Source organism: Stegastes partitus, unplaced genomic scaffold (genome assembly GCF_000690725.1).
Source record: "Stegastes partitus isolate 25-593 unplaced genomic scaffold, Stegastes_partitus-1.0.2 Scaffold865, whole genome shotgun sequence".
In the NCBI taxonomy this organism is placed as follows: Eukaryota; Metazoa; Chordata; class Actinopteri; family Pomacentridae; genus Stegastes; species Stegastes partitus.
The window spans coordinates 282,447-309,890 of NW_007578596.1; the positions used below are offsets into that span (position 1 = coordinate 282,447).

Here is a 27,444-nt window from a genome sequence, read left to right on the forward strand (position 1 = left end):
CAAAAGCCTACCCCGCTTTGTTCGTTCCGTCATAAAGCCCCTGTCCTTGGGTTTTATTGGTGCGCTCTCGCTCTCTGGAGATTTTAAGCCCCTTCAGAGTGGGCAGGCGTCGGAGCCCTTGAGTGAATGCCATCAGCTACACTTCTAACATTTTGACAAGTGATTTCTACCAGCTAAATTCAAAGCCTTTTAAAAAGCAATTTGCTGCCTCGATTAACAAACAACAATAGGACAGGAGCCGGTTTTATCTCCGTAATTAAGAATGCAAAAACAAAACATATTGTACAGTTTTAATTCCAGTAAATAGACAAGAGTCACAGTATGTCGAAAGGTCAATCAAGAGCTGGCTTTTGAATGTTCATATATTAATAATAAACAGTACAACTTTTCACCTGTGGCATGCATTTGAAGTTATTGGCTGGGGTCTGTGCAACAAGTGGCACCAATAAGCAGTAATCGTCTATTGATCACGACCAGAAGACGTGGGAGTATACACATGTAAGACAACAGTGTGCTTGGAATACAATGACGAAAAGGCCAGTCAAATAAAAATTACACGTATGTACAAAATATATTTATATATATATATAGATCTCACCTGACTGGAATGAGGAAAAAAAACAACATTTCCAGTTTTGGATACACAGTTTTCTAAATGGCAAAGAAGTAGCATCAGTTACCTTGGCACCGGAGAGCGTTAATCCTCCATACTTAACCCAGAGACACAGATTTTCCCTGCCAGGGTCCAGGTGAAGCTTGAACCCAGCGATCTGTCTGCAGACACCGAACACCTGCTGAGGTGTTACCAGACCGCACTAAACCCATTAAACCCTTTAGTTACTGTCAAGACTCTACAGCAGTCCAGAACTAAGCAACTATCAAATAAACACAAAAAATAGTCACAATCAGCATATCAATTTTGCTCATTTACAGGTTTTATAATTGGTCTTAAGCAGGGCAGTCTACTGTAGGCGCTCGGCTGCGTTTCTTTTTGTACAGAATTGAAACTGACAAGGACAGATGTGGCACAGACGCGGTGTTTCTGTGCAGCGTTAGTGGGTTCTGTAGGAGGTGGCGGGTCCAGTCTTTGCAGGGGGAGGGCAATAAACAATCACCGAGGAGGCAGGAGCAGGAAGTGAAGGATGAATGGGAATCTATGGGAGTCTGTTTGTACCAGGAAAAGAAGAAAATACATGAAAATGTATGCATGGAATAAAATTTGAGTCGAATTTTGAGATACTGAATCAAAAGTATGAGACACTTGGTAATATGTTGGAAACAGTAAGCCAGAATTTTACCATTTAAGTTTTATCTGATCGTTTTTATGTAGTAGGTCAAACTTTATATTGGTTACACTTTTTTTTTTCTTGCTCCTGTTATATTTTCACTCCTGTTCTATTTAATTTGTTGCACAATCTGGTTAATGCAAACTATTCATTTTAAACCATCTTTTTTAAAATAAGACATAGAACAAAATGATTTTTAATAAATTGATTTTAGTTTTCAACTTGCATTTAGTTAATTTTCCTGACAAAACTGAATTAATGCACGATTAGTGAACATGATTAGTTCAAGGACCACCTTGAGGTTAAAAATCTGATGTCTTTAGTGATTTTCTGAAATATAAGATGCCTTTCAAAGCAGCTGGTTTTTGGTGTTCACAATGTTTCACAAATTATATCATGATTTGGACCAACTGTCTCATATTTTTCAATCAATATTTTCATCTCATACTTTTGTCATAGTGAGTAAAGAATGTGAAAAATTCTGAACTTTGACTTTGTAACTAACTTGTATGTTGTTTCTCCATGATTTAGACTTAGTGAGTAAATCTTTTCACTTCCTGGTACATTAGCTGTAAATCTTTTCTCATTATTTTGACTTACTGTCTTATCATTTTAAAGTGTAGTGTGTTTACTTTTTTCCTTTTCCTGGCAGACCTGGTCTTCCATAGAGGCCACAGTTCAGGAGAAAAACAAGTTTGCATTGCAAACGAGTCACATTCAAATTTCAGAGGATTCAATCCTGTCTATCCACGGCAAGCCAGACGAATGTGTGTCTTCTTGGTCTTCAGCTGCTCTCTCACTCCTCAGCTCTGGCACTTCTCTTTCCAATGTCCCACTTCTGCTCCCTCCTCCTCCTCCTCCTCCACCACCTCCTGCTGCTGCTCCTCCTCGCTCTCTGCCCGCACTCAGCTGGTGCAGTTCCCTCTCGAGCGCTTCATTGCGGTGGTACATGTCTAAGTAGCTGGCCTGCAGCTCTTTCTGGTAGCGGATGACCTTGTCCTTTTCCGTCTGCCATGTGTGCCTCTCTTCCTCGAAAGCCATGGCCTGGGCCTCGCTCTGGCGTCGCTCCAGGAGCAGCTCTGCACGCAGACGCTCCTCCGTGGAGCCCCCGCAGCCTCCTGCAAGGAAAAAGGTCCACATGGCTTCAACTACAGTCCAGCAGAGCCGTAGGGGGAATGTAATGAAAGACATCGGCTGCTTTTAAATGCTCGGAGAACTTTGCTCCTGACCCGGTTACTCAAATAACCTGATTCTGGCTCCAAACACGTAAAAATCATAACTTAAAATAGCCTCACTTAGTTTAATATTAAACACACATCTATGTTATGCTATCACCTGTGAGCAGGTCACATTAGTTTGACTAAGCAGGTTTGAAACACTCATGTCTGAAACTACAACTTGTGTCTGTTCTTTGTGGATCCTCAAGACCACTAGAGACAGTCTGACTTCTTTCTATCTGCAGGATTGACAACTACAACATCGCACACTTAGAGCTAAACAATAATATATATATATATCACTTGCAATATTATCTTCTCAATAGTTTGTACAATATCAGTTTCTATATTGTGTTGCATTTCATTGCTCAATATTTCATAATTTCATTTCTCAGGTGCAATGTTTCATTTACATGTACAACACTGTCTGTGTAATGTGCAATATTGTTTTTTCATTTTATTTTTCAGGTGCAATATTTCATTATCATGTGTGATATCAGGTATTTTATCAGTATAACTGCCAGCATGACTTTTTACTGTTCTATTCTAGCCTTGTTTATTGTATCTCACTATTGTATTGTGCTTATATTTTATTGCTTTTTAGGCATTTCTTATGTCATTGTGTATTTTCTGAGTAATATCTGGCACAAGAATTTCCTTTGGGATTAATAAAATGATCTTATCTTCATCAATCAAAGCAGGGAAAACCAAATTTGGCACTTTAAGACACCAGTGTGGGACAAACTACCTGTTGTCCCTCCTGATGGATTCTCTTCAGCTCCTTTTCCATCTTCGTGTACAGTATGAGGGGAACCCCTGCGGCGCTGGGTCCCCTGCAGGACGAGCTTCAGAGCGTCTATCTGGCCCTCTCTGCTGCGCAGCTCCGTTCGGGTTTCCCTGAGCTGTGTCTTCAGCTGGAAGATCTCGCTCAGCTTCTGGGTCACCTCTGCCTGGGAGTCCCTCAGCTGCTGCTTCAACAAGGAGATCTCCCCTGACTTCTGGCAGACCTGAGAGATACAGTAATCGGAAAATAATCAGCGGCTGCATCATAAAGAACTTTTTCCTGGCTGCCGACTTTGTCATAATTCTAATGGGACAAACAAGGAAAGATTTTAGTTATCTGGTCTGTTCTGAGTCATTACTTTTAAGTGCTTCTCCCTGCAGTAAACTGTCGTTGTCCTTTCTTACCTCCCACTGCGTCTCCTCAAGGGTCGGACTGGTTCGCTTTGGCATGGCTCCAGCCTCTTGGCTCATTTCTCTTTTCAAGCTGTCGAGCTCCTCCTGCAGTCGGCTCTTCTCCTGCTGCACCTTAAACAGCTGCAACTGCAAGTTGCGCTGGGACCGCTGGGCATGCTGGGAAACTTGCCGCAGCTTAGCGGCATACAGGCGCTTCAGCTCCTCCACCTCCTTCTCCCACAGACGCTGTTTCCCTTCGAACACCTGCATACGGTGAGCAGATGGGGGTCAGACTTCAAAAAAAAAGAGAGGCCGATGGAGGTTTAGATTTATATTTAACAGACAGCGAGGTTCACCTGAGCGATGGCGCCTTCACTCTCATCCAGGTTTCTTTTCATCTGTTTGAGTTCGTGTTCCTTCTCCACCAAGCGCTCCTCCAGATCCCGCACCTGGGGGGAAAAAAAAGACAACAGCAGGAGCGACTTAGCGATCTGTAAATCACGCTGACCTGCTGATCCTCCCATCTAATTGTCCACCTGCACAGTACTCACCACTTCCTCCACAGACAGGGACAGCGTCCATTCATAAGGAGGTGGAGCTTCTCCTCCATATGGAGTCAGGCGGGTCAGAGTGGCCATGCTTCGACACGCTATCTCCCCTATAGCGACACCTCCTGACCCCACGGCCTTCAGGCCCAGAGCGGTGCGGTCCAGGGAGCCGATTGTGTTGATGTGGCCCATAGACGCACTAAGAAAACACAAAAAGTCTCTTTTATTATCACCAACCACGCAGTAAAAAATCAATTCTCTTTTTTTGAATACAATGTATAGTTAAAGCATTAATGCTGCAGCAGACCTGATGTGAGCCAGGTGTGGGCGGAAGGGAGGCCGGTACGGCGGCAGGCTGCTCATGGAGTTATGACCCGAGTCTGACAGGTTATCATCCTCCTGGCTGATCCCACGCACCGAGGAGAGAGCCTACACAGGCATAATTATACACTGATTCATCACAGCGAAATTAGAAGTTTAATTTTAGCCATAAATAATGGTTGGAAATGAAGCGACATATCACGGGTAGTTAATCTGTAATCAATGTGCAGAAACTTTGCTTGTTCCCCGGCCCATAGCTCAACTTTCCACCGAGTTTAATCAAAATAACAACAGGTAGAGCTGAGAAATAGCTGATAGATACTTCCCATCTCCTCGGCAAGGGTGATAATTCACTGCGGGTATCGATTTGCGGGAGTTATGATCATATGATGACATACCTTGTTACCGTTTGACGTTGGTCCTCCGTGTCGGGAGGGCGAGGAAGAAGAAGACGAGGTGGAGACGGCTTTAGGGACATGAGCATAGGCTCTGTGGAGTCCGTTAGAAAGGCCATGATCCATATCCTCTGACTTGGAAGACGGATAGAGGTTTTGCATGGAGCTGAAGTTTTTGGGGGTGACAGGCTTGAAGGCTGAAGACCTGAAACGAGCCTAAAGGAGGAGGAGGAGGAGGAGGAGGAGGAGCAGCGAGACCCGACGAAGTTTAGGGGCATTTTCAGAGGATGCAAGGATAGAAATTGAAGGGGAGAGGAAGACCTTACAGCAAACAAGGTTGGGCTACATAAATCACATTGTTTCTATTAAATCAATACTTTTCTACCCTCTGTGTTTTTAACGTTGATCAATTCAAGGAGGGGGGGTAAAAAAAAAAGGTGCTATTTGATTGCGGCCATAAATTCAGAACACAGCAAGCGGCAGATTCTCAATCTGTGCCGGTGAGCTGCGAGACGTTTAGGGCTGATTTATGCTGCTAACAGGGTATGGGGGTGTTGCGTCGCGCTGCCAGAGATGTATAAATGTGATACTGATCAATTTAGCACGGCCCCCGGCAGCCTTTCACCGCCTCTATATCATTTATAAAACGAACACAATGGGAAGTCATTCATCTGCATGTGTGGCTGAATGGGCGGATGAGACTCGGTGCTCCACACACACACCTACTGCTTTTAAGGACACTTTAAAACACTTTATCTGCTTTACTCTCACAGTAATAGATGTTTGTCAGACACGCACCGACTTGTTCTCCTGTCAGCCGGATGGAAATTACGAAGAATAACAAAACAAGAAGCTGAAACAGGTAAATAATTGAATGCAAATGACGCAGAATTGTTTTTTTGGGGGGGGGGGAAAAGGATATTACAGCCTCCTATTTGCAGTTTCACTCAAAAATATTCACCTTTTCATACTTGCCCCCACTTGGCAGTGAGTTCTTTGTCAAATCTACTTCATTGCCGTCTTTATGGTAGACTTTGGCATAAACGTTGTCGTCGTCACGGCCACTGACAGAGCTCAGGCCAGTGATAATGTCCTTCTTGCCGTCGCTGCTCGGACTTGCTTTAGGCTCTTTTCTGTTTGGAAGCACAGTAGGTCAGCTGAGGTCAAGCCCCGTCATGTTTTTTTCTTTTATAGAACTGTGCGTGTGAAATGTTCTACCAAAGTATCTTCTCTACAGCGGAGCCCACCTGCTGATGTTGAGGTAGTTGAGCAGCTCTCTCTGGGTGAAGCCTTTCTTCAGGAGGCCGTTGCTCTGTTTGGGTCTCACCTGGGGAACTGCGCGGCTGCCTTTGGTCGGGGACACGTCTGGCCTCTCCACCAGACTGCCTACGCTTCCCATGGCGCAACGCGGCGACAGGGGTGGGGCCGGGAAGGGGCTGCGGAAGTTTTTGTTGGGGCCACGGGTTAGAGGAAGAGTCTGGACTGAGGTTGCCATTGATTACAGGGCTCTGCGGGGCGGCGAGGTGCTCTGGAGAGAAGAGAAACACAAAATGGGATGATTGGTGACAGGAAGGTGAAGCAGATAGGCTTGTTTGTCGTAAATAATGAGCCGATGACCGAGAAGACGCCCTTGATGCCAACATATCTTCAGTTCTTTTACGAATACGTGAACCTGCTTCTTAGAAAAACATAAAATACCAGGTGAGCTTTCCGGAGCTGTAAGTAGAGGTTATGCACATTTGAACAGGTTGCAGGGAATTGTTAAAGTAAGTAGTAAAGTCACAGGGACTGACCTGAGAAATATCTGCACTATACAGGGAGAGTCATCCCCTGTTTGGTGAGTTTTAGTTGCTCCTTGCAGATAGAGCCTGTGTAGATGCAGGACCAACAGACTAAAAACCTCATTCGCCCCTGCAAACACTGTCTTTTTAAACAGCACTGACATTATTTTAATCTATTTTATATTCATATTTTTTGTCTTTTGTGTGGTTTTAGAGTGCGGTGTAATTGTGTCCCACTTTGTTGCACTGCTGACTGCAGGACAAATGGACCTTGCGGATAGTAAAGACTACCTTCACATTATTAATTCATTTGTGTGGTTTTTGGGGGGGTTAATTTTTTTTCTGTAACATATCAGAAAATTAGATTAAAAAAGTGCAAATTCCACTACCCATAGTGACTTTAAATGTCTTTAATTTAAGAAGTTTGCCATCACGAAAGACTAAGAAAGATGAAAATGTGTCCAACCATGAGCCACAACAATAAAACTTAAAGCAGGTCCATCTTATGCTGCCAAAACTGTCTGGACTCCACAGGGTGCAATAACCTAAAACTGCCTCTGCCTTCTCCCCATAGCTCATCGTGCTGCCACCTCTTCTCCAGGTAAACAACACACCCAGCCATCCGCTTGACGTCAAAGACATCATTTCCATCACTCGCATGCCCACTGCAGCTGATAGGGGTTAGCCTGTGGACTGTGACTGGTTTGCATCAAGCTCTGATGTACTGTATGTTCTGTATGTTCTGACACCTTTCAATCACAGCCAGCATTAAAGGTTTCAGCCTGAGCAGCTGCAGCTTCTCTGTGGGACTGATCCAGCCTCCACTTTCCCCCCCCGTGCATCACTGAGCCTTGATCACCCGTGAACTTGTTGTTTTGGTCATTGAGATTCTTGCTCATGTTTCCTGCTTCCAACACGACCGCTTCAAGAACTGACTGTTCACTTGCTGCCTGATGTATCCCACCCCCTCACAGGTGCCACTGAAACAAGATAATCAGTGTTATTCTCGTCACCTGTCAGTGGTTTTGTTGCTGTGGCTGATTGGTGTGTGTCTGAGAAGCTGGATCAGAGAATTTAGACATTCTTTCTTTAATAAAAATGACTCAAAATGGCTTAAAAAATTACACTTTAAACTATATTAAACTACATAAAAGACATACTGGTGGCTGTGCAGGGCTGTACTTGGGCACAGTGTTGCTCTCGCTGACATACTAACATGCTGTTTTTAAGGCAGACGCAGTGTTTACCACGTTCACCCTCTTAGTTTAGCAAGTTTACCGGCAACAAACATGGACTAAAGGTTCGGATCAGTCTTTAGGTTTAATTCCACTGAAACTACAACTGTCCACAGTCAATATTGTTCCAAACCATTTAATACATGTTGACTTATTTCACTGGAAAGGTTTCATAGCAATCCATCCAATAGATGTTGAGATGTTCTACTGTGGACCAATGTGTTGCCCCAGCTGATATCTTCCATCCATAAAGCTATGCAGCTAAAAAAATCTGTGACTTTCCTCCTCTACTGCAATAAACTCCACATTTTGTCCCTTTACTGCCCGGAGAGGATGTTAATCCCCGAGAGGACGACGAGCCGACACACGTTTCATCAGCTGTGTTTTTCCGTACAGACAGCTGTCTCACAGCACAGCTAGAACAACTCAGCTTCCCACAACATCACAGCGTCGCACTTCGCTACAAAACAAACACACGCAACCTGACCTCCGTGCAAGCCCGATTATAGGACAGCAATAAATGCGAAATGATGCTTTTACAAAGAGGACAAATCCCAAACCAATTTTAAAAATGTCTATTTCATCATGATGGAGCTCTTACCGAATCAGTCTTTCCTCTCAGAGGCTTGTGTTATCTTTCCCAACAGCAAATCAAAAGACCACAGGATCATGTGAAACATGAACTCTCTGAGGGTAATGTTTTTTTTTTTTTTTTTCCAGAGGTAGGACAGCATATGTCACATCATAAGCTTGTTATGTAACTCTGATCCAACTGGGTTACTACAACTCATTTCCTTAAAAAAAAAAAAAGAGGAAAAAGTACTTTTGTGAACAATGCACATTATGGACAATTTAATCAGGTAGTGTGGCAGCTTATTTTCTTTGCAAATTTCCTGCCTCTCATGAAAATCAGACGCAGCCAATGTACCGATCACACACTCGGCATTGCCTGAATATATTCTCATTGGATATGATGGCTGTCGGGGTGATTTTAGGCTTTCTGTCAGTCACAGCAGGAAACATTTTGCAGAGAAAAAGTAACGTTACCATTATCCATTGGCTTTGACAAAACTAAACCAGTTGCCACGTTACCCCAATACCCACCTATGAGGCTCTATTGCCTTATCAGCTGGGGGGTTTGAGCCTCTTCCCCACTAAACAGAACACGTTCTCTCTACAAACCCCCATCGCCATCGTTTCTCAAATCACCCACCTCTCCTCTCCCCTCCTCCTTTTCAGACGACCTCATTAAGGATCACTATTGATTTCACCCTTTTGACCCCCCTCTCTTCCCGTGCATAAACACCCGCAGCAGCCATAAAACATTCTCCAGACCATAAAACACACAAACACGCCGCAGTCTTTCCGACTATAAACAAGACCCGAGGGAGGCAAAGTCCCTCTTGGTGTTCAGCCTGATGTGGCACCAGCGTACCAGGAAGACTTTACAGGGACAGAGAGGATGTTTTTCTTGTTTTAGCCCATTTATTACCAGTTTTTCAAACCGTAACACAAACATAAATCGAATGAATCTCATTAAATAGTAAAAATGAAAACTGAAGCTTAAATGTTGCTTCCAAAGAATATTTCCTTGATAATGCATTTTAGTCCTGATATTTAAAATACGGCAGCCAGAAACACTCTTATGCAAAGCTTTGCTGTCACAAGATCTAACCTGAGACGTCATCAACATGCAAACATGAATGCTTTGAAAGGATCATGTGTATTTTTGATGTCTTCAACTCACTGAACTCTGAGCAGAGTCTGGGCGTGTCTTTGCTTCTTTCAAGTTTTTACTGACTTCGGGCTCATGTTAACTGCAATATGAAGTCCTGCACCTGTATGGAAATAACACCGTCACACATAGAACTAGAAGGAACTCAAAAATGGCTTTTGCGCAGTATAACAAAGATTAGGCAATAAATCATCATGAAAAACATGTGCGACATTGCTACCGATACAGGAAATAATGATGTATCTGCATGCAAAAGGTATCATAAAAGTCTTATTTGTTTCCCTACATGTCTCCTACCTGCCCTGTGAAGTTCAGCCTGCAGTTCCGCACAGTTCAACTGAACAGTCCCTGAATTTTGGTCATGTGACTATTGGTCTCGGCTGAGTGGCTAATAGCTTCACGGCTGCATCAAGGTGCACAGATTTTTTTGTTTTTAACTGAATCTTGTTAGAGCAAACAGTTTCATTTTTGGCATTTTTTAAACAAGACATGTAGAAGGAAGTGATTTTGAGTAAATGTCACAGTTTTAAGCTTCCAGATGGTATGAAACATCACAGATGAGTAGTTCAAAGATTGTCCGAAAGTTGAAAATCCAACTATCGAACTGGGAACTCCCTGCTCAGGACATTCACCCCGACCACTCGGTTACGGGGTCACCTAGAATCATGTGACTAATTTGTGCACTGGGATGCTATTTAGTTGGTGCATCGAAGTCTTCAGCGTCTTTAAAATCATCAAGAGGATGAGTTTTCCAGCCTCACCGTGCAAAATAATGGGAAAATAAAGCAAAGAATAGTCACGGACTGTCAATCTTAATCATGTTTCAACTTATACAGCAGTGAAATGAAATGAACCAAGTGACTGCCGGGGAAGTTCTTGGAAACTCGTGTGCAATAAAATTCAGATTATGTGCATAATTTGTCGGCATAAACTTACAAAAACTCTGTACGGTGGTCAGAATGCTTTGGCAGGTGCAGGGCTGCATGCAGGATCAAACCTGGGCTCATCCCAGCTAATGACTGGAGCGTCCTGCTGCTGGCTGTCGGTTCTCGGCTCAGTCAGTGACACACTCGCTTCCTTACAGCAATTCTACTCCCTCACCGTCACACACAAATATCCCATGTGCGAGCGCCGACACCCGCAGCGGCGCTCTGGCATCTCCTTCTTGCTTCTAATACAATCCACATTTATCAAGTACTTTGCACTGCTGGCCTCGACAGTTATAACAATTATGCAAATGGTTAAAATAGGCAGAGAGAGCTGTGCAACGGCAGCTCCAGCCCACTCCATTCAGGGCTCTCAGCCAGGCCGAGATCAAAGCAGCCCAGGCTGCTCATGTTTATATTCATGAGGTACTATTCCCCCCCACCAACATGTAAAACTTTCCACTAAAGCATCCGGCTGCTAATAAGCCGATATAATACAGACTGAGCTCAGGCTAAGGAGAGAAGCCTGATAATCAATGATGATGAATAGAATAAAATATGCCGGGATGCTTTGTGGACTGAAGCTTGTCTGAGTGTGGAACTGTGTCCCGGGTCACAGTGAGACATGGATGTGAGTCAGGGCAGGTCATGTATGTGTCTAACGCCACATTAATAAATCATGAGAACCTAATGGCCATTGGTCAAGGTCTGATGCAGTATTTTTAGCCACAGTGCTTTACTCAGTTTGTGTCTTGTATCTACCAAACGCATGAGGGGCCAATCGATGCTTGACGGGAAGCAGAGCTCGGGGTGAGGCAGGGTGAGGCGAGGCAATTCCTTTTGGGCATATAGGAGGTTAAAAATCCTTTTAGGCTGCGGCCACAAATCTTGCAGGACTGAAGAAATCTTGCATCCAGTTGTTTTCCATAATTGCCTCCTAGTTTATGGACCCGAGTAAAGCATGAGACGCGGCAAGATTTACAGCCCGGCCCCGACTAGCCAAAGGGGGCCCTGAAGTGCAACACACCTCCTTAAATCGCACACACACACACACACACACACACTGACGCGTGCGCACATCAAAGCAGCCTTGAACAGTTGCGTTGTAATTGAAAAGTAGCCTGTTCTTGATTTATGCTCCTTTCAAAGCAGAGATGAGCTTTTTCAAAAGCTGCAAACTTTGATTAAACATAAAAGTAGTAGCTGTGTAGATGACAGATGCTTCCTATTCGCTGCACTTTTACGTGAATCTAGCTGGGTGTGTATCCATGTTTCAGCTGGCTTCCATGAGAAATTTTACTACTTAAACTGAAAAACTGAAAGAAATTTAGTGCATGAATTAAACCTGTCGTGGATTGGTGTGTCTTGTTGGCACGTATTGTCTTGAATGTGCACATCTGAGCATCAGTACTGTTAGTGTGAAGCTGGAATAAACTAGAACTGTAAATTTAAATCTAACAGCCTGATGTTCACAAGTTTCAATGATAATTTCTTTCAAGATTGATACATTTTAAGCTCGTCTTATGCATCCTAAACAAGCGCGTCTTACTTTTCTATAATTCTCCCTTCCTAAACAATCTGTTTGTTAGTGTTTTATTTTAATTAAACATTTGCAACTCTTCAGAATTCTTTTTGTCGTGCATTCAAGCGATTGCAAAGAGGAAAGACATGAGCGTGCTGCTGAGAGGTATCTCCTCTAAAACGATTGCAGTGATACTTTGCTGTCCTCTCAGAGTAACTCCTCTAGAAAGCCAAACAGATACCACTTCATCCTGATCACAAAGAAAACCAAACGTGCAAGCCTTCAAGAGGAGGGTTTCAAGGACGATCTCTCTTAACATATTGTAATTGTTCTCCTGTGGAGGGAAGAAAGAAAAAAGCTTTCAATGAAAGCGTGAAGAGGGAACAAAACTCTTCCACACAGATCAGGACTGAGACGGAGGAGATGCAGGACAGGGAAGCCAAATTCCACAGATGCTTTGCAGAACACAAGCTCAGGCTCGTCAGCGTTAGATGCGCGAAACGTTCACTCCCACGGACGCTCACCAACACTTGTGTGTGCTCGCTGGTCACTCAACAAAGCCCCCCCACCACCCCACCACCTCGAAAAACGAGAGCACATGCTCGGCTCGCAGCTCCAGATCCTAACCCTCTTCCCTCAGCACTCCCTCTCTCTACCCGGCCCATGATCAAAGTCTGTTTACGTTTGTGGGGTAACTTTGCAGGTTACATCTCAAACTCCCACACACTCTGGTGCATTATATAAGCTCTATGAAAGCTGCGCTCGCTTGTTTTTCCCAGCTGTTAGTTGTGTAAAACACCACTGAGCGATTACCAAATCAGCCACGACCCTAACTTAATCTATTCTGGAGAGAAAACTGCAGGAATATATTTAACACCTACTCCAATAACCTGGAAGTTGTCTTTAGGGACACTTCCATCAATAGAGCCATGACAGCGTACTGTGGAGGACTGCTGCAGCGTCAGAAGTTCGACTCGGTGTGTTACAATAGACGCGTCGGTCATATTTTGTTGCAGAAACAAACTAATTATCCAGAAAGAGCGCAACATGACTAAGAGGTTACAGCCTGTATACACTGCCTGCTGTTTATATGAATGTATAAGTACACCAGCGCAGAGAGCTGAATATTAAGGCTGCGAAATAATCAGCTCAGCATCGACGCCGCAATGTGTGCATGTGCAATAATCACATCACAGCAAGTGTGCAATATGAAGTGAGGAAAAAATAACTCCAACACATCATGGTACAACTTTTTTCTGCTGCTTGATACGAAAAAGAAATCTCACACAGTTTTTCTAACTAATCTACAAGAGAAGTCTGAGGTACTCTGATTTAAAGGGTTCTTGGATAAATTGAGTTTTCTTTCTTTATTAACAAGACACAGAGATTGTTGGTGCCACAAGTGCACAGAAAAAGGAGCGAGGAACCGCAGAGAAACACTAAAAAAGGGAGATTTGGTTGCAAAAAGTAGTGCAATGGCAGTTTTATGGAAATGTTTCAGCTATAAAGAGGATGAAGGTGACCAGAATCAGCAGTGACTTGCAATTGTTGCCACAACTCAACTCTACAACATGACTAATCAACTCTTTAAATCAGCACACATACACAAACTAAGTCTGCATTTCTTCATATCGCAGTATATAACAAGATAAACAAAACATCACAACATCCTGCAACCCGACTAAATGCTAATCCCAACATATGGCGACAATGCAAACATACTGATGCTGAGCAGATAGTTCAACCATATTAACCATCTTCATTTAACATGGTAGGATGCTATCATTTTTTTAAGAGCTGAGACAGATGAGAATGTCATTACATTTGCAGGTGTCAACTGTGTATCCAAAACACTGGATGCAAGGAATCTCTAAACGACTATCTTCCATCTTTCTTCTTCTCTTGGTTTACTGGTGGATGGCAAAAAACTTCAAGGTGCACCAGCTACTGTACCAGAGTGTGTATCATTATGTCTTTTACCAATTTACTAGTACCTGCAGCCTCCATCCCAAGCAGCAATCTCCAGGTTTAAAAAAATGAAGGCAGCAAAAACTGCAGTTCCTTGAATGGCCACTTGAGGCTGGCTCCAAATTGGAGTCAATCCCCATAGACTCCCATGTGAAGAAGCCCAACTTTACAGCAGAAATAAAAATGTTTACAGCCTGGTACCAAAAAAAACGGTTTTAGTCCTTTTTAGTTAATTTCCCTGACAACCGTATGGTAGGTACACTTTTACTTATCACACTTGTTTTAATTGTATTAAGGTTTAAAGTTATATTTAAGGGTGTCACTCACAGGACTGTCAATGGACCAGAGACCTTTGCATGGCCCTCATCAGCTCCAGTCACGCTCCACCTTGATGCACATTTTCCAATTAGCAGGGAATCTGTGCCAATCTCTCCTCTAGAGGTTAAAATCTTTCCTTGAATAATCTGACCTGCTGGTAGCACTAGATGAAAAGTCTGCGGTTCAACACAATGACGAGGTTTTATCGTCTTAGGAACACACACGCTAATATAAGGTTTCATTGCAATACTTCCAGCAGTTTGCAGCGTGGGCCAAACTCTGAACCTTTCAGCCCTGTCAGCAACAAAGGAAACGTTTAAATACAATGACTTGTGTTTTTGTTGGAGAAGTCTTCACCCAGTAAATCCCTCATTACAAGAAAGCGATTACATTTGGAGAAAAAGCTATTGTCTTCAGGTTTGAGGTCAGATATTATAGAAAAATGTAATGTAATGAACAGGGCTCTGGTTCTACCAGAGAGCACAAAATGAAATTTATGTAAAGGCAAATGTGACTTTCTACTGATAAGATCTTGTCTAAATTTGTCAGCAGGGTAAGCTGTGCCTGAGGCCAACCAGGAAGGAGTCTCACTGTAAGTGAAGCAAAGGAGAACTCCACTCTGTGATTGACTATTACATGCTGGCATGTAATGAGTGAGTGTGAGAGTGTCTCTGGCTGTGGGGCATGGCAGTAGATGAGTGCTGTGCAGCAGTCTCTAATTGTTAGCAGGTTATTCATTATGGATGGGAGATAATCAGGCAGACGCTGTTCCTCTCCACAGACCCCGAGGCTGTTCAGAGGAGCCAAGATGTTGAGAAGCATGAATGAAATGTTTCTTTTTCTGTGTCTCTGACGGTACTTTTTATGTCATTTTGCACCATACATCAGTGAAGTCTGACAGGAGACAAGTCATACATTCATGAGGATATTTGGTCAGAGCCACCTCAAGCTAAACTGCCTCTACGGGATTCTTGTCTTCTGTTCTCTGGATGAAACACCATATGGAACATTACATAAAAGGTCAACTTTCGTTTCATGACACTCAGGATGACGAGCAGTCTTTCAGGGAAAACACGGACCATAACTCACTAACGGCTGGACGTGGTGGTGCTAAAGCTGAACGCCCAGTGTTCACTTTCACACTGTCCTCATTGATGATGAATACTTGAGTCTGTGCAGAGGTCGAAGGTTATATTTAGCCATAGCCGCAGATACAGGGCGCTATTGAGCAGACTGACAGTTAAGAGCAGACACAGACGTTTTATTCTGCAAGTTCTGACAAGGGAGAGCTGCTGCACTTTAGGAAACACTGGAGCAGCTTGTATACCATAACGCTGTGTACCATCCATTGTACACACTCATCTTTATGGATATTACTACAAATGTTTTGCTTTTACTGGAGCAATTTGCTTTCTAAAGCTTTGCAAATACCTAAATGCAGAAACTCTTAGCTGCAAAATATATGCATTTAGAATCATATGTACATTTAAATGCATTGGGAGCATTGTTTTAGTCAGGCTTTGGGGTGACAGTGTCAATGTGTTTGTAGGTCTGTCTTTCAACCACCACTCCGGCTAAGACTAAAATATCTCTAAAACCAATGAATGGATTGCTATGAAGTTTTGTGACGACATTAATGTTCCCTTGAGGATGAACCACAAGAAGGTAAATCCTGACATCTAAAATCGGCCATCCTAAGTTTTATGCTGCTGTTAGGGCTAATTAGCAAATGCTTACATAACCTAAGATGGTAAACAGTACACCCATAGACTGTAAATAAAAGATGGACATAGCCTCTGGGTTTGACAAGTGAAGCTGACACAGAAGGGCTTGAAACTTGCATTATTTCCAACAGCCAGCAGGAGGCGACCCTTCTGTTTAAAAAAATAACTAAGAAAAGAACCATACTTCTTACTTGATTTGTCACCTCATTAAACATTTCCCTATTAAGTTTATGGTCTCAGTTGCTGGATTTGAGATTTTCCAAATACAGCATGGTGTAACTTTTGTGACTTATGATCCTATTTAAAGTAAAACAGACGACAAAGCAGAGTAGGTTTTAAGGCGGGGCTACATTGTGATCAGCAGCTCACTATGGGAAGTGAGCAATTCCTAGAGATGCCCACCTGTATAACCAACTGAAAAACTCCGGAAAATCCACAGAAAGTCCAAAGAATCTCTTAATTACAACAAAACAATTCAGTGACTTTTTGGCACCAATGTGAAGCCACGACTGACTCAGCTGTGTTCAACAGTCATGTGACACAAGTTCTGCGATTTTTTTTTTTAGTTAAACTGCAGGCAGTGTTTAGACAGAGCAGATATAAGACAACTATGACAATTAATTAAGTAAAATGTGTATAGTATTTAGAGTCACCATTTTTTTTTTCAAGTACTGGACTCACCTGTGGGCAAAAACGCTCAACATGTTGATTCCAGTTTTTTTTTTTTTTTAAAAAAATAAAAAAGTAAAAAAAACAAACTCCGGTTTTTCCTTTCTTTATGATGTATGGGACAACAACTATGTTGTACTGCACAGAAAACATTTTTGAGTTCTTTCTACTTCTAGCCATGGTTGTGCTGTTTCCATAAAGGTGCCAAACTTGAGATTGCCGTGAAAAATGAACTCACAGTGCGTCCAAATGTGACAGGATCAAAAACATGCCAAGAAACTTCTCGGGTTTCAGAGGATTAAACCAAAAACAACATTTACAACCATTTCAAATCAGGAGAAAAATGTATTCTCATAAAAATGACAGGACAGGGCAGGAGTGTTTTTAGTACATGACATTTTGTATATTCAAGGTTTTCACAGAAAAGTGATAACAGAAGAAACAGTCCATATTTCACGTATATTTACCGGCCAAATCGTAATGGTGATTCCCAGATATGACTGAGTCATAGGTTCATACCTGTCCAGTAAGTTATACTGAGGCTCTTGAAGATGAATCATTAATCACAAAATCCTGCCATGCATGCCATCCATCTCGTTATCTTTTCACATTTTAGTCTTTAATGGATTTCAGCTGGCTACTTCTACAAATCGCTCTCCTCACCGAGTACAGTAGATAGATGAGACTCATTAATAATTTCCACAGCGGCATCCATAATTACCGACCCAGAAGGGAAATCCTTGCAACTTAGGAGAAACTCAAACCTTCAGAGAATTGGAAAAGAAAACAGCTACTTTAGAGAATCTGCAGTAAAAACCAGTTTAATTTTCATGAGCTCAACAGCTCTGTTTAGAAATCTCACAGTCCTGCTCCGAGGCCTTGCCCTGGACTAACTCCACTAAATCAGCTGTCAAGACTTCCTCTGAGGCAGACCAGCTGAGATCGGTTTCCTCACTTTGCATCTGTTGGCTCATTGATGGGAGGCTGCACAGTGTGCTCAGGCTTTTACTGCCTGTGTTGACTTTACAGTATTGTATTTCTGCACAGAATTCAATTACTGGCTCTGACTACAGTAGCCATGCCGGGGTTATCTGGAGTGACTGGCTGCACTCATGTTTCATGGAACCTCATTGATCTGGAGCTGACTGATGTTACGTAAAGCTGCTTCATTATGAGAAGACAGCACCCCAGGCCCTCCACTTACCCCCAAATGTATTATTAGTGTTATTCATGGGGAGATTTATTCATCAGCAACCCTACTCTGCTTCTCTTCCGTCAGTGATTCAGTACAAACAGTATGTTTTGTTACGATATCCTCAATTTGGAGAGCGGACGGGATTGATTGCATAATCCCGAACTTTGTTTAGATGAATGTCTGCGCTGATCCCTCCGTGAGGTTACAAGTTCAACCTCTTAGAATGTGTGAGTGTCTGTGTGTGATAGAGAGATTAGTAGCAGCAGTATAAGGATAAGTACCTGACCTCAGTGTTGTTTTAAGTGACATCCACTTGCCCTTCACTCACACCATACTAATCTACCACTAACCCTGAGTGGTAAACACCGCATGTTACATCAGATATAACTAATAATGGTGATAAAATGTCATTTTGAGATAATCAGCATCAGTTGATTACCAATGGGATGGCTAATAGTGGCTGCACTGGGTCAGTCAGCACTGGCTAGTGGTGACTAGCCATGCAGCTAACTGGTTGTTTTCCATGGTGCAAATCTGTAAAGGGTAGCTGAGCAGACATCAATATGTTTACTAGAACAGTAGTAGAAGATGCTATGGGCTGATAAATGGGGACATTAGGTGCACTAAAACTCTATTTTTCTTTTATTCATAAGTTTGGGATATTTTTTAAAAAGCTTAGCATTTTGATTGCTTGTAGATATTTATTTGACTTTTATATAAGCGCACTGGGGACAGAGCACAAATCTACTCAAGGTAATGCTGATGTTCATTCAAGTTCAGAGTTTTGTCTCATTTGGTATTATTATCAATTGTTGTATTTTACCAGATATAAAACAGAACAAAAATATACATATTATCTGGTTTATATAATGATCATGCTCTCTCGGCATCTGCCATTGGAAAACCAACATTGGTTGACCACAGTCTAATAATAGAATTAATCTGCTATACGCATCTGAAAGGTGGATTACTATCCTTCATCAAAATAGAATTTCAGATGTATCCCCTATTTCAAAGAACAACTGCGATAGTGAGTGAGATAGTGATGTAGGGGCTGAACTGAAGGAAGTAATAATCTAAACAACTCAAACAATTGACTGTTTCCCAGTTGTTGTTGCTACACCCGTCAATCTTTCCATCATCGCATGGCCTTTAAAGTAGTTTATAATTACAGTGGTGGCAGGTTTCCCACTCAAAATACCTGAGTAAAGTGACAGGTCCATGATGAGCAAAGCATCTGACGAAAATGACAGACAGTAACAGTCGTGAGCGGAATTAGTCAAATGTCGTCGGCTAGCTAATTAAGCTCTCTGATTTAACCCTAAAAAGGGCTTTAGTATAAAAACTAATGTTTACAGACTTGATATTTTGCTGAAGTCAGCACCGGAAGACGCAAAGGACAACTCACTAATAACTGATGGCGGGAAATGTAAAGTTTCTATGTATGTGTGTGTGTCTGTTCTTGGGTTTTCTCAAAAACACTTCATCCAATCTTGTTGACACTTAGTGGGTGTTTTGCTGGCGACCCAACGAAGTGCAGTGTCGAAACCGAAGTCAGTCAGATAAGTGGTTCTCAAGCAACATAAAAAGACAATCCTGTAATGGCAGCTGGTAACTACGGTGTGACTTATCAACATAATCACTGTTACGAAAATAGCTGTGCCCTGTCATAGCATCAAATGCCCTGAAGAATAAGCTGCAGCTAAAAGAAAAAAGCCTTATAGATGCTCATCTAAAGTGTGGGAGTATTTTAGACTGACACTCGGGTTAACCTTCTTTCTCAACAGAGCTGCTAATACCCAACAAGGTGTCAGCTAATGTGTGGACTGTGAAGTAGTTTGGATCAGAAGGTGGTTGATAACATTGAGAAATCTGCGAGCAGCAACACCTTAAGCCAAACATTACACCAGCAGGAATAAAGAATTGCTCTTGTATTACACAGTAGAGTACTAAAGTAACTATGATGAAGGAAAATCCAAGGCCTGTATTTCCTTGCATACGGACACAAACTATACAAAGAGAAGTATCCTTGAAATTCAGCATATTTTTAAGAAGTAAGATGGACTTTGAAATAAATTTCAGTTACTCTGCAAATTCTGAACACTTGGTGCATTTGTACATCCTGAACTTACCGAGATGATGCATCTTTTCATTGCTTGTGTAATTTCAACCCGCCAAGCATGACGCATTTTGGCTTTTATGTTTCTTATTCGGACACTTTGATCTTGTCTGGATGATCATTTTTGGCACCGCTTTCAGGTGTTAACATATACAAAGTACAGTTCCTGGCATGCAGAGAGTGCTATATATGAAAAAAAACCCTAAATGTTTACTTGCTCTGAGACAATGATGAGATGATTACAGCAGCGGTAAACTCTGAGATCATGGTGGTTTTTTCTTTTTGTATCGTCCGGATTTCAACAAGAAAATCCACAGCTATAAAAATGGCAGCATACTGAAATGTTCCCTTACGTAACTTCAGTGGAATTTGTGAGAAAGCAAACAACAGAATGGCGGACTATTTGTTTTACCAAATCCAGTTCTCTTTGGTTTATGTTCACCTTGTTAGCAAGCAAAACCCGTCCAGTGTTTGTCCGAGGCTGCTATCAGCAGAGCGATGTGAGGAAACCAACTCACATTCCTTACATTTCTTACTGGGTAATTATTAATGTGGCATCAAATAGCACACGTTGCACTGATACGGTTGATGTGAACGGTTTCCTTCTGCTGCAGGGCCTCAAGTGTTGCTGGACATTTTTCGGCTATTATCCAAAGCACCTTTGTTCCCATGAGAACCACCTGGCACAAAACAAAAACGTAATGACTGATAATTTAGTCACATAATCAGAGTGGGAAGGCCATACAGTGTTAAATTGAGCTGATAAAGACCAAAGTACGAGAGGACCAGCTTCTTATTAAATTCTTTACAGCAAAAGAGGGGGGATACGGGGAGGCTGAGCGGAGACTCTCTCTTCTCTCTGTGGCTTCTTTGTTTCCTGGAGCGGTTCATGTAGGAGTCACCGCTCTGTGATTACAGCGATGGAAATCGAGTGGTTCCCACATCGACCCACACCTGAACCGATTCCACTTAACAGCTGCAGTGAATGTGCATGCATCCACCCTCACTGTCAGACCACACACTCAGCACAAACACAAACAGGGAATTGTGTGGACTGTAGCTAAAAATCGATCCGGCTTCAGAGGCAAACACAGATATGGATTGACCCATGCACAGTATGACTGTGCTTAAAATGTTAATGCCTTCCAATTTAGGATGTAATAAACCACAAAGATAAAATGCTTTACTGATCACATCCCTGCACGCTCTCTTTGATCTCATCTGCACCCCAACACCAGAGGAAGAACCGGGCGGCCCGGATGTCAGGTAGTAAACACTGACGCTGACGCATGCTGATGCCCAGTCGGAGGATCAGCACTTTTCCTTCCCGTTGGAGTTTCTCTGTAAATAAACTGAGTGTTTGTTGTTTGTCAGTGCTGAGAAGTAGCACGATGGGAACTACTGAAAACCAGCTGGTTCAGCCAAATTATGTCACCGTTTTACTGTACGGAGTTTACAGTCACAACAAAACAAGAAGAAACAGCAGTGAGATGTCAACGTGAGGAGATTTCCTCCTTGTATAGTTGTGACACTGCTTTCAGCTGCACAGAGAAACTGGAGAGACTGTTGTCGACAGTGGAAAAAAGAAGTTCAATGAAATCTTGTTACTGCGCTTGAGGAGAACAGAGAGTCATAAATAGTCCTCAGGGGGAATTCCAGGGACATGAATAGGAACCATCAGACCACAGATCACTTAAATATAACAGACAAAGAATGCATGAAATGGAATGATTGGTTTATTGAAGAAGTCAAGACGCATCGCTAAGTGGAGCAAATAATCCCACATATTGTTCTTTAAGCGCCATGCGGCCCCATTTAGGGACATTCAGTAATTAGCAGCTAATTAGCATATTTGTTCAGTGCTTGAGGTGAATGGGGAAGCTGCTCAGTGTGACGTCATTTTCCCAGGAGAAAAGATTAGGTTAAAAAGTTACCTAAATCCAATTCAGCTCCACAGCAAACAAGCATTCCTCGTGGGCAACGTAATTAACAATCACGTTGCTTACCGCTCCTCTATGGAGCTTAAGCTGTTCTTTGACAACGCAGCCTTAAATCACAACGAGCTCAGAGCATTTTAAGGTTACCGGCAAGTAAACAACTCAAACTTTTACTGCAGAAAGCTGGGAAATATATAAACTATACACGTGAAGTATATATTTGACCTGAAGCCTAGTTTCACACAGCAAAGTCTAGAGTTAAGGTAATTTCAGTATTACAAGTGACTCTTCAAAACCCAAATTATATGTTGACATAAGGGACACAAAGACTGCTTTTTTACAGAGGATATGTTTAAATATAATGGCTTGTAGTAAAAAAAAACTCATTTACCTGTGTGTGTGTTTGTCCACCTGAAACTTCACCTCTGTGCTCCTGATCCCATGCTGGCGCTATTCCTCTCTCACGCTACTGAAGGTCACGCCACATGACTTCCAGTTTCCCAGTCTTTGATGGTGCGTGGATGAGGAGGAAACGGTCTAAACCGCTGACATGCAGGATGACTTTACACCGATCTAAATAGAAGACTAAGCTGATCTTAAGCTGCTCGTGAGGATGGTTTCAGTAGATTTACCAGTGTTTCACATAAGAAACTGGGAGAAACCACGCAGCTGAGTCCTGTTTTGCTAATTTTGACTCATCTAATAGAGCGTTCCTGTTCACCCTACAATTTCTCTGCCCTTCTGCGCATCTCTTTGTGCGCTACGAGCTCTCTCTCACGGGCCGGCGTGGTTGGACTTGTTCCTCCAGTTCCAGAAACAAAAGCCCCGCATGTGAACAAGCTCAGACCCTACAATGAAATGCCCGTGCCAGCTTCACCGGACAAACACCAACAGCGCAGTGTGTCGTGTTTACTCGCAGATAATCAGACAATAACGAGGGATTAGGCTTTGGTTTGAAAGACAGACAGCAGGAACAGAGAAAGAGGGATGAGGGGAAGGAAAATGTGAGAGGCCGAATGAGGAAGAGGTGGAAAATGAGGGCATGTGGGGGCTGTGTCAGAGTGGACTGTCTGGACAATAGTCTGAGTGTAAGTCTCCCTTCCCGAGGCCGGGCTACTGGACGGGTTCTGCGCCGTATCAAGTTACATAACTCAAACTGGAGACATCCGAGGAGGGAGAAAAGAGAGGACATTGTTCTCTGCTCCTTAACCAGAGAGGGAGCGACTCCTTTCTTCTGTCTTTGCCACGCGATGTTAGGTCGCCCAGCTGAGGGGGAGCGAAGGACGTATCTGGACTCCTTAAAGCTGGCACCGACGGGTGGGCACGCAGGAATCTCAGCTAATAAAGCTTACCTTGCCAGCCAGAGATGCACTATGTAGGGATTGGCAAGCTATTAAAGGCATTCCACCGCAAGAATGCGATGTTTTACGGTGCCCCTTTGGCCTGCCGAGTGTAATTTGAAGAAAATCAGCTGAAAAATGAAAAGAGAGGATAACCCCATCAAAGCTAGTCTAACACTTGAGCAGGTGCCACCGTACCCCTGTCATTACGTCTGGGCCCCGAAGGCATATCCAGGCTCAGATTCCACAGATACTTACTTGTAAGTCTCCCAGCTGGCTGACAGAGCGGCTTCAACAACAACAACAAGAAAAAAGCTGGAGGAGCCCAGAGGATTGGTCAAGGTGGAGTAGTCATGTGTGGTGGGAATGTTTGGAAAAATGGCAGCAGAAGAAAGAAACACAGGATAAAGAAAGAACAGGAGTGTAAGAGATCCTTAGATGGAGATATAAGGCAAAAGCAACAGACGGGGACGAGTCGAGGCCTGCTTTCAGATACTGTACCTGTCTGACCAGTCAACTAGACGAGACGACAACCCGGCCGAGACTCATTTCCTCTGCCTAAGCTCTCCTGGACAAAAACATCGCAGGAAACAGCTATGGGAGGCATGCTGCCTGTCTGGTTCTGGAGAAATAGTATTATCCGGTGTCAGGCGGCCACCAGAGTTCAGTGTGTCTGCCAGTTTGGAGCTACTTCTTATGGAAAAACACATGACATTTTTAAATTCTTTCAGTAATGATTTAGTTAGAATCTTATTTCATTGAGACAGATCTGACATCAAAAACCTAAATTCATTAAGACAGATGAAAACCAGTCTCAAATCGTGGAGTTGTTTGATCCATGAAATGTCAAATATTGATCAACATTTCAAATGTTTTGTCCACACCTCAAAAATATATAAAGAATTAGTGGTTGACTGACATGGTTTATTTCAAGGCCGATACCAGTGCCAATTATTGTTAATCAAGGAGGCTAATTTAGATAAATAAATGTGACATATTAACAGCATGTTGTAGCAGGGAACCTGTTATTCATAACAAGAACACTTTAAGATTTCTGTAATGGGATACATACAACAGCAACAGAAGTGATAGCGTCAGAGCGTCACATTATGCTAGGACGCTCTCCTCCGTGAGATTGCTAAGTTTGGTTTCTCTTCTCCTGCAGTTATGTTTTTTATTCCTCTCTGTTTTCTTAATATTTGCCTGTTCTGACACTTCTTTTGCTTACTAACGCCCACATCTTAAAGCTTTATATACTGTTTTCAAGGGACTGTTTCAGGGTAATCCGTGGCTACCTCCTTACTTAGCTGCTGGCATAACTAAGCCCTTTAGCCGTTAGCATAGCCTTAGCTACTGTTAAAGTAGCAAATTTCCTGATTTGTGGTGAAAGGTTGTACTTCTTTTTTTAGTTTTTGCAGGTTCTGTCTCCGCTAGAGAGACACCTGTCTGTTTGAGGAGATTGCTAAGACTAATTTTAGAGAGATGTTACAAGTACTCCAGATAGCGTTAGCCACAGGCCTGACAGCGTAGCGATAGCCTTAGCCTAGCATCATTAGCAAAATAAGTTCCAGTTGCACTTGTACCAACATTACTCAAAAATATATCCATCATTATATTAATACGCTGTATTATCTCATTATAGCTAACTGTGTATCCCTGCAACAAATTCAGATATTCAGACATTTTTAGTTTATCTGGGAGCTAAAAGATAAGATTGTGGTGTTTATGACATCTTCAGCAATATCTGCTTTCTTTGGAAACATGCTTTAGTTTGAAAATGTCTGTCCCGTTCTTAAAGAAATAATTTAAGTAACTGATTATCAAAATAGCTGGTGAATAATCTAACAGATGGCAACTAATCGATTGATCTTTGCAGCTCCACATAACCCTGTAACCAGCAGACAGGCAGCTTAGCGCAAAGACTGGAAACAAGAGGAAACATCTAATCTGGATCTGTCCGAAGGTCACAAAATCCCCTTACCAGCACATGTAAAGCTCAGAAATTGGCATGCTATTTCTCATTTGTGTAATTGGTACCAAAACCTTTCGACAAAGCCTGGTTAGCTGTTCTCCCCTGTTTCCAGAACCTAAAGCAAACCTGAGCTGATGGTAACTTCTTCCACTGCTCTTAACTTACAGGATAAAACAAAACAATCAGTGTCAGTGAGTTTTAACCACTTTACTACCTGTGCGACTCAAATGCGACACGGACAGGTCACTTTAACTGACTGTAACCTTTAAAACCACCGTATTGATTTTGCGTAAAAGCACAGGATGTGACAGCGAAGTGAAATGCTGCCGGAGAGAACGGAGCCGACGACCGCTGCTTGTACACGCAGATATAAATACAACAATGCCCACTCACAGAGGAGGGCTTTGACTCGTGGCCTTTTGTTCCGCAACACTACAACTCTTCAGACTAAATAAAAGAGACAAGGGCTGAGCGCGCCGCACACGCACAACTCATCCCGGTGCAACACACAAAGGAGGCAACCGTCGTCGCCGATATCTAAAAGAAGGCAGGTGAGTGCGGACGCGCCTCACGGGGAGATAAGCTCGATCAATAAAAACACGAGGAAACGATAAGGCCGAGCCGAAAGCAAACGCACCACCGTCGGCTCACGAGGGAGAGGCTACATGCGTTAACGAGACAATAGTCCCGGGATGAGATGCTGCCAGAGTTAGCGGCAAGTGAGAGCGTATTTCCATGAGCTGGTGACATTTCGAGACAAAGGCCTCAGTATGGGGTCCGTCCAGCCTCCCACACTCTCAGACCTTTCTCCTCTGAAGGTCACAGGGTCTCGTCTGTCCCATGAGGATAAGACAATTGTTCAGCAGTCAGGTGGCAGGTCAGCTAACCGTGCGGTAATAAGCCGGGAAACTCGGGGGCGCAGCGGACTTTCCGACGATTAAATATTAACACAGTGCATCTACAGATCTGGCTCCTCTGGCAGCAGAAGAGATTTTTGATTGACAGGACTGAGAGTGTGGGCCACCAAGGCAGCTCCTCATTATGCCAATATCCACCCATGCTCGCTCACACTTGCACTTAAAACTCTTACACGTCATGAATCTGTGATGTTGGGTGCTTTACATTAGATATCCTGTGAAAGTCTTTGAGAAGTGGTTTCAGATTTTCTGGCGGATATCTCTGGCTAAGTTTGAGCTTCATCTGAAAACGAACACGACTGAGCAGGCGCGTCTAATTAATGCGGCTGAGAGGAGGTGCAATGTTTGTTGGGTACTCATGGGAAGAGTGCTGACCTCTTAAGATTTGAGACATTCCAGCATATTGTTCACTGAATTCCAGTTGTGACTTCTTTGTTGTGCTACTCAGTCTGGCCTTAACCTATCTCACTAGTAAACCAAACACGTTCCAGCTTTTTCTAAAGTGTGGATGATTATTATCAAAGCTGCCATAACTCTTATTTTTGTTTATTTTTATGACACCAGAAGGAAGCATTGGACAACCCACCACTGATACTTTGCCATTATTAGTTGTCAATATTAGGATTTTCTTTCTTTTTTTTTATTTTTACTGGATGAATGTAAGCAAAACATTCTCTCCCATTCTAGTTCTGCGTTGGTGTAAATGTTCCAATATGTTCACCAGAAAGCTGCCAATTTCCACACAACACAGTCCACAAATCCATTACTGCAGTATAACAACATTGACTAGTGCTGCTTTAAGGTGTCCCGAACATAAATTAAGTAAATAATTAAGCTAAAACATTGGAGTTTTAATTTACTGCAGCTAAGAGGAAGTGGCAGATACGGAAACATACTTTGGAAGATCAATCTTCAGCAATAAGGAAACACCTGCCACTTGGGGATAATGATTAACTTGGGTGTGTTCTGTGTCTTAACACTTGGAAAATAACTTGCATTGAGCTTGTAAGCCAATACAACTTGACCCAGTTGAACTAGTATAGAATAAATTGACGTTTTACTGAGAGGGAATTAACTGTGAGCTGCTGTCAAAGTTCTCATACAGCAGGAATACACACACCGAATGTGGACTGGTTGGTTAAC

The 27,444-nt window shown here is 42.7% G+C and overlaps 1 protein-coding gene across 1 annotated transcript; it reads right to left on the reverse strand.

The window, feature by feature from the left end:
* Positions 1-276: 276 nt before the first annotated feature.
* n4bp3 (NEDD4 binding protein 3) lies at positions 277-22,911 on the reverse strand. The gene is made up of 10 exons (XM_008293216.1): positions 22,464-22,911; positions 6,191-6,471; positions 5,905-6,076; positions 4,947-5,159; positions 4,535-4,656; positions 4,231-4,426; positions 4,036-4,128; positions 3,692-3,943; positions 3,252-3,510; positions 277-2,404 (listed from the first exon to the last, which is right to left on the reverse strand). Exons 2-10 carry the CDS (start codon positions 6,436-6,438, stop codon positions 2,004-2,006), a joined length of 1,956 nt encoding a protein of 651 aa, XP_008291438.1. The 5' UTR covers positions 6,439-6,471; positions 22,464-22,911; the 3' UTR covers positions 277-2,003.
* Positions 22,912-27,444: the final 4,533 nt, after the last annotated feature.